At 44.0% G+C, this 8088-nt stretch overlaps 2 protein-coding genes across 2 annotated transcripts; both read right to left on the bottom strand.

Moving 5' to 3' along the window:
- Nucleotides 1-2212: 2212 nt before the first annotated feature.
- On the bottom strand, nt 2213-3436 carry LOC129717008 (uncharacterized). Its single transcript, XM_055666854.1, has one exon. The coding sequence runs from the start codon at nt 3434-3436 to the stop codon at nt 2213-2215; it is 1224 nt and encodes a 407-aa protein (XP_055522829.1).
- Nucleotides 3437-3933: 497 nt separating this feature from the next.
- On the bottom strand, nt 3934-7034 carry LOC129717007 (uncharacterized). The gene is made up of 4 exons (XM_055666853.1): nt 5829-7034; nt 5437-5781; nt 4472-5389; nt 3934-4032 (listed from the first exon to the last, which is right to left on the bottom strand). Exons 1-4 carry the CDS (start codon nt 7032-7034, stop codon nt 3934-3936), a joined length of 2568 nt encoding a protein of 855 aa, XP_055522828.1.
- Nucleotides 7035-8088: the final 1054 nt, after the last annotated feature.

The raw sequence follows: 8088 nt of genomic DNA, 5'->3' as shown, positions 1-8088 counted from the left end.
CATCGGTTAACAATCCGTTCAGTTCTGTTGCATCAACATGATATCTCAACGCCGGAAAAAGTGAATCATTTTTAATATTTTGCAAATAAATGGTTAACCTAGTGAATCTGGGGAACGGGTTATTTAGTTCCACTTTGTCTGGCCCTTTTTTGATGATTGTTTGGTGCCGAAATGCGTTGATTGGCACTTCGTTGGACATTATATAAAGGTCATCACTATCATCCGCTGAATGCTGCGTTCCAGTCATTGAACATACGATGCGGCTAAGTGCATCGGCGACTACAATAAATTTACCCGGTTTGTATACAACTTCGAAGTCATGTACCTCTAAGTACTCTATATTTTTCAGTTTTGCGTTTGTGTTCTTCGGCGATAACGCAAATGTGAGTGTCTGGTGGTCTGTAAATATTTTGAATTTTGATCCGTAAAGATAATTCCTAAATGTTTTTAATGGCCAATATATTCCCAACATTTCCTTTTCAGGAACAGAGTACTTCTCCTCCGCACTTGTCAGTGATCGTGAGGCAAAATGGATTGGTCTTTCCTTTCCAATTTCACCCTGCGAGAGAACTGCTCCTATGGCGAAGTCTGAAGCATCAGTTGTTAGTATAGACCGTTCCGATAATTATAAATACACTTACGATCAACCGTCATTTCAAATAACGTGCAGTATTCAACCAAACGTTGGTTGCGTCCTGTTGTTTACATCCAAAAGAAACTGATGCTGTCATTTTTCTAACATTTAGTGCGAAATTTTGAAAATGCGTGGCCTTTCTCCCGAGCAAAGATAGCGAATTGTGCACAAATGGGGCACCATGAGTGGTCTTTCAATAAGAAAATAAGCCAGAGAAGAAGGTATAAGTGTCGGAGCAGTTCAAACCGCATTACGGAAGTATTGTGAAGAGTGCACATTTACTGACCCAAGACGTGGTAGAAAACCCGGGCCTGTTGATCCCACAATGGACAAAAAGGTTGAGGAATACTACAAGCGGCATCCTTCAGTATCAGTACGAGATGTGGCGAGAAAGCTTGGAACCTCGACGAGTAACGTTATGCGTGCCAAGGGAAGTGTTCACGAAATTTCGGAAGATTGTTCTTAACGCTTGTAATTAGAATTTAAATAAAACGACGAATTTATTTAGCGAACGAATGACCGGTGTTTCATCTAGGGCTCTTTATTGAGTACTGACTAACCTAGCTCTGCTTGCGTAACTTTATATCGGCACTTGGATTATTAGAATGATGTGAATTCGATAACAGATCGGGTGATCGTAAGAGATCGATCCTGGCAAGTGGTGTTATGAAGAGAGATAACGAGGCCAATGAATTTTATAGCAATAATCCGTTCACGAATGACGAAACGTCTGAACATGTCGGCCACCGTTAAAAAGCTATTTTTAACCTAACTATACTAACTCTTCAGAGTGCTAACTTATATGTTCCATGCCCTTCTAACTAACTTATATGTTCCACGCCCTTCTTATTACTTATGAATATTGTATTAAATTATTATCCATTCAATTTAAAATAATGGTGGTTCTGGTTATAGACGGCCTCTCTAGCGCCGCTTGATATCGACGATCAGGTCCGCGTCGAATCCCAAACTGTTCGGCACGTTGTTGACATCCGTTTCGGGCGTATCGGTCCTGCCACGTGCTACTTCGGTCCATGCGAAGAACTCCATTCAGGCTCACGTTGTCTTTCGGCTGCTATGATCAAGTGGGTCGCTATTCTTCGTAGTATGTTTGTTGATTCTTAATGGATGGGACTCGCGATTCATCTGACCTTCTGTTGGAGTCCTCTCTCACTTGCGTGACCATCCACGAAATTTTTCTGGAACATAATATAAACGGCTTTTTAAACAATAAATGAGAAAAAAAAGCATAACTTAACTGGGATGGAGGCAACCGGCCCCCACGGGTCCTTAACAGACGATGAACAATGGCATCAAATACTGAGCGTACTTGTGCTTTGTATGTGAAATGTTGGTTACAACTCCTAAGAACATCCTTTCTACTGCGCTTGAATGGCGGGCTGGTGGGTCTTCTGTCACTCCGATTTGCAAACGAGCAAACGTTGTCGTCGATTGCGTTGGAGGACCAAAAACAAATGAGATTTTTTGCAATGTTAAAAAAATTACGACTTACAGGAATGGGAGGCCTTGCGACCTCCCCATGTTGCGCAGTACCGCACTGCGATTGGTGGAAGGAATCTACTTTCCTCCTTGATGTTTATCCTCTCGGACAGGTGAATCGGACTGTTGGATCGGTAGCACACATATTTTGCTGATAGATCGTCTGTATTCTCCTTGTGCCGTTCGTACGGTTACGACGCGAATGTGGTGGTCACTTCCCTTGAAAATAGCCGTGATTCGCCCATATTTCCATTTTATCATTTTTTGGTTATCTTCTTTTATCAGAACCATTGTTCCGATCTTGATATTGTCGCGCTCCATAGTCCAACGAGTGCGAGGTTGTAATCCTGACAAATATTCAGACTGCCACTGCTTCCAGATTTTACGTACGTACTCTTGAGTTTGTTGCCAGCGGCTCAGACGATTAAATGGGATATCTTCTGTACTAGGTTCCGGGATGGCTTTCAGTGAGCGATGGATTAAAAAATGCCCAGGAGTGAGAACTTCGACATCATTAGGATCTGAACATAGCAGTGTCAATGGACGAGAATTAAGACACGACTCAATTTGGGTGAGCAAGGTTAAAAATGCATCGTGGTAGAGAACTACATTTCCTATGGTGCAGCGTAGATGCTTCTTCATAGATTTTACTGCTGCTTTCCAGAGCCCACCGAAGTTCGGGGACCGTGGCGGTATGCTGCGAATTACAAAATTCTGATGTTGCTGCGATCGAAATAGGCGAGCGAGCTCTTCAAGTTCTATTTGAGCTCCCTGAAAATTAAGCCCATTATCGCATTCGATAAGTTCCGGTATGCCTTTCCGAGAGGTGAAGCGCTTAAGAGCGGCAATGAAAGCATCAGAAGTGAGATCGGTGACACATTCGAGATGGAGTGCCTTCGTCACTAGGCACACAAATACCGCTACATAGCACTTGATAGCTGCACTTCGCTTGGTTACTCGATAGTAGAAAGGACCACAGTAATCTACTCCGGTACGCAGGAATGGAAAAGTTGGAGTAACACGTTCTGGAGGTAATTCACCCATGAGTTGTTCCAGGACCTTTGGCTTACAGCGAAAACAACTGATACAAGAGTGAACAACCCTGCGGGCGATAGATTTAATGCGAAGTGGCCAAAATCGTTCGCGAACCACGGCAATCATTAACTGTGGACCAGCGTGAAGCAGTTTTTGATGATAGTAAATCATTATCAGATTTGTTAGGGGGTGTTTGTCCGGCAGGTTCATTGGATGACGTTGATCGTAGCTCATTGGGGCATGACGCAACCGGCCACCGACGCGCATTATTCCATCCACCAATATTGGAACTAATGTTTTCAAACGAGAGGTTGATTTTACTCGCTTCTTTTGTTGAAGTTCTGCGATATCAGAAGCAAAATATTCGGCTTGGGCCAGTTTGACTATTGACTGGGTAGCGAAGCTAATTTCTTTCGTTCTCAAGTGCTCATGAAGTCTGTCTTCCTTGTTTTTAGTTCTGGCGTTGTGGTAAAATCGGAAAATCCAAGCAACAGCACGTACGAGTTTCATGAACGATGAATACTTTGAAAATAACTCGTTTGAGGGGATTACATGCACGGCGAGGGCAACTGTTCGTTCCCCCAACTCCTCTGAACAAAAACATTTCTCAGTTCGACGTCCGAGTACTGGCCAGAACCGAGACGTGCGCGATAACCAAGTGGGTCCCTCCCACCATAGGGGGGCGAGCTTCAGCTGAGCTGGAGGCATTCCTCTAGAAATTACATCCGCTGGGTTGTCGGACCCAGGTACATGTGACCATCTTCCTACCACAGTGATTCGTTGTATTTCGGAGCACCGATTTGCCACAAACGTTTTCCATCGTGACGGGTTCGACGTAAACCAGTGAAGACAAATTTCCGAATCTGCCCGGAAAAAATTTTCAGTCTTGAGGTTGATGCTAGATTCAACCTTTTCGAAGAGATGACTCAAAAGAAGTGCAGAACATAATTCTAAAAGTGGCAGACAAACCGTTCCATGTTTTTTGTTTTTTCCTTTTGGGGCAATCTTTGATTTTGCAATTAAAAGTCTGGATTTTATTTCACCATTCGGGGACACCGCGCGAACATAAATGCATGCTCCATACGCGCGTTCTGAAGCATCAGAGAATCCATGGATCTCAATTCTGGCCTCAGAGAGAGATACTGCCCATCTAGGCACTGTAATATTGGTCAAGTCTTGAAGACTATCTCTGAATCCTATCCAATCGTGCTGAAGGTCTTCTCCTAATTCAACGTCCCAATCGTTGTTTTCGTGCCAGAGCCTTTGTAGAAATAACTTCGCCTGGACTACGACTGGTCCCACCAGTCCTAGGGGATCGAATAGGCGTGCGATATCAGAGTAGACCATTCGTTTCGTAATCGGTAGTCGATCACTATGCTTTGGAACCTCGAATTTAAATTCATCGGTGACGGTTTCCCACTGTAGTCCCAGGGTTTTGATCGGTGAAGGGTCCAATTTTAGTAGTGTGCGTTCGTCTTTCAGTTCCACAGGTACATCCCGAATAATCGCGAGATTGTTTGACGCCCACTTGCGAAGGACAAAGCCTGCAGATTTGGTTATAGCAAGCAATTCCTGACAGAGTTGTTGACCTTCTTGGGCACTATTAGTTCCCGTAAGCAAGTCATCCATATAGAAATCACGACGAACGACAATCGATGCGAGCGGGAAATTTTCTGTTCTATCCCGCGAGAGTCTCTGCAAACATTTAGTTGCAAGGTATGGAGCGGATGATGTACCGTACGTTACTGTCATCAGTTGATAGCTTTTAACCGGTTCGAATGGGTTGTCTCTCCATCTAATTCTCTGAAGAGGTTGATCAGCTTCGCAAACCCTTATTTGCCGGTACATCTTCTCGATGTCGGCGGTTAGGACGAATTTTGGCATCCTAAATCTCAATATGTGGCATAACAGGTCATCTTGTATGACTGGGCCAACGATTAGCGCATCGTTGAGCGCTATTCTAGAATCCGTGGCGCATGATGCGTCGAACACCACGCGCAATTTGGTGGTGGTACTATCTGGTCTAACGATACAATGATGAGGAAGATAGTAAGATGGTTCGGATGGGTTGGCCGTTGAATCATCGATTAGTTTCATGTGGCCTAGATTTATGTACTCGTGAATGAACGCTGAGTAGGCTTTCTTTAGCGCAGGATTTGCATTTAAGCGACGTTCTAACGAATAGAATCGGCGATCAGCAATGTCTCTGGAACTCCCAAGCTGCGAAATCAACGATGACCTTTTAGGAAGGGTAACAACGAACCGACCCGACGAATCTCTGGTGACCGTTTTATCGAAGTATTTTTCGCACTCTGCTTCTTCAATTGGTTGGGTGCTCTGGATACGGCAGGATTCAAATTCAACTCCTCGATCGAGGCTGACTGCCCTACATGAGCCACGTTGGCGACCGCTGAATGTAGGTTTTCTAGCTTAACCCTCCCTGAAATCACCCAATCAAGAGCAATGTTTTGCAATACTGGTCCAGCATCACCTATTTTGATCCGACCGTCACGTAGAAGCTCGTAGAAAACTTGCACACCAAGAATCAGGTCGATATGACCTGGTTTGTAAAACGAAGGATCGGCTAACACAGTATCAGGCGGCAACTCCAACTGCGCAACATCGATGAATTGATTTTCAGAGAAATTTTTGAAAGCACATGGAATTTCCAGTTGTCCTCAAAATTATTATACTGGGATTGGACGCGAATATGGATGGAATATTTCGACGAAGTGGCTGAAGCGCCGATGCCGCTGACCGGAACAAATTCTTTGGTACGTTGCAGATGCAGCATTTGAACTAGTCGTTCCGAAACAAAATTCAACTCGGAACCGGAATCCAGGAGAGCTCGTGCCCACACGAAATTACTAGTTGTACCAAAAACCTTTACAAGAGCGGTAGACAGTAGCACCGCAGCTGGAACTGATTGGTAAGTTTGCTTAATCAGTGACGAACAGTGGCTAGTCGACGGGGCAGTGACCGGTGGACTTAAAGATACATGCGGCTGAAACTGCTGGGTAGATGGAACATTCGACGATTGCTTAGGCGGAATAGATGATGACATCTGCTGAGACTCGGTGGGCGCTAACGACAACGATGATTCAGGCTGGCTCGATTTATTAGTAATTATTGTAGTGGTTTGACGATGCAGCATAGTATGATGCTTTTGGTGGCATACGCGACAGCTTCCACCAGTGCAGGAGTTAGCGACATGCGAGGATGAGGCAAGACAATTGATGCAAAGCTTGTTTCTTTTTGCTTCATCAAATCTCTGCAAGGGAGTCAGTTTCCGAAAATGTTCACATTGGTACGGGGAATGTGTGGGTTTGTTACAAAATATGCACGTATTTTTCGAAGTAACGGCCGAATGCATCGTAGCTTGCTTGGTCGCTTGGAAATTTGTACGTTGTAAAGTGCGAGAAGAATCTAACGATCTGGGTTTGAGTCCGGCTATCGACTGTAAAACGAGACGAAGGGAACGTAAGAACTCAACAAGTTCAGTATACGTTGGAACGTTTGATGATTTGCGATGGGTTTCCCAATGGCGCAAGGTTGCAGGATCCAACCGTGAACTCATCATAAACACTAAAATCGTGCTCCAATTTTCGGGATTTTCACCAACCTTCTGCAACATTTTTAAATTACGCTCAAAATCATCGGTCAGCCGGTTAAGGGATTCCGCGCATTCTTTTTTTATGGATTCAACAGCAAAGAGAGCCTCAATGTATGATTTAACAAGGACATATTTATTCTCATACCGTCTTTCAAGCAGCTCCCATGCAACGGAATAATTATCAGCAGTGATCTCGATCACGTCTACCACGCGCTTCGCATCTTTCGAGAGAGAAGCAGCCAAATACGACATTTCATCTACCTCACTCAGCATCGGGTTTGTATCAATCAGGGATAGAAATGCATTACGAAACGATGCCTATTCTTTAATCGATCCATCAAAAAGGGGAAGTTTGATTTCTGGTAGTTTTACTCGAGCACGTGAGTTACATGCGGGACCCGTTTGTGCTACTGTTGCTGGGTTAGTATTATATGACCGCATTTTGTTGCTTATGAAACCTTTTATTCGCAAGTATATTAATTCAAACTCTGACCGTGCATCCTGATTCGCTTGCTCCACTAACATCGGATCATTTTTCTCATCTGCTTGCTGTGCTGGGTCTAATGCGGTTATGTTAAATGAATCTTTCACCCTACTTTGGAATTCATCGGAGCATTCAAGCTGCAATCTAGTATCCGTAAACTCAGAGAAAACTCCCTCTAAACGATCTTTCCAACCTTCCAGCATGTAACTATCCCTATCTTCCTGATATGTTTCCACAAGGTGGGCTGAATTCATCAACGAATCTCGCAAAAATCGCTCGCGCTTTTCTAATTTCTTTAATTCCGACGCCATTGTACGCTATATAGCGTTAGAAATCCTAAACGTGCCTCATGCGCAACACGTCGATATCCAAATTTTCACAAAATCCGATCAATATTATCGTGCAAAAATGCGAAAAATCAGCTACTCTAAAATGCGTTCCAACGGCTCCACTCGCATGCAGCCTGCAAATTGTACTTACAATCGACAATGATCCACCCAAGCCACTACACGCGGTTTGCCCAAGCCACGCCGCTCAATCCAGATGAAGCGACTCTTTGCAGCAATCTAACGAACAATGCGGCTCTCGTTAACAAAGGGAAGCGAGAAGATCAGTTCTTTAGAGATCTTTTTGGCAGCATCCACGGCAGCCTTTATCACGCTCTAGGACCAGCGAGCGAAATCGATTTAATTTTATCCACTTTTTTTTCACTATACGCACTTTTAGTCTTTGCACAGTTAGTGTCACACAATCGCGTCACATTTCGAGTTCGAGTCTTCACATAACGTAGATATTTATCTCTCGTGTAATTTTCTTCAATTC

This window comes from Wyeomyia smithii, chromosome 1 (genome assembly GCF_029784165.1).
Source record: "Wyeomyia smithii strain HCP4-BCI-WySm-NY-G18 chromosome 1, ASM2978416v1, whole genome shotgun sequence".
In the NCBI taxonomy this organism is placed as follows: domain Eukaryota; kingdom Metazoa; phylum Arthropoda; class Insecta; order Diptera; family Culicidae; genus Wyeomyia; species Wyeomyia smithii.
Note: the sequence above shows the minus strand (reverse complement) of the source record. Positions and strands in the feature narration are given on the sequence as shown.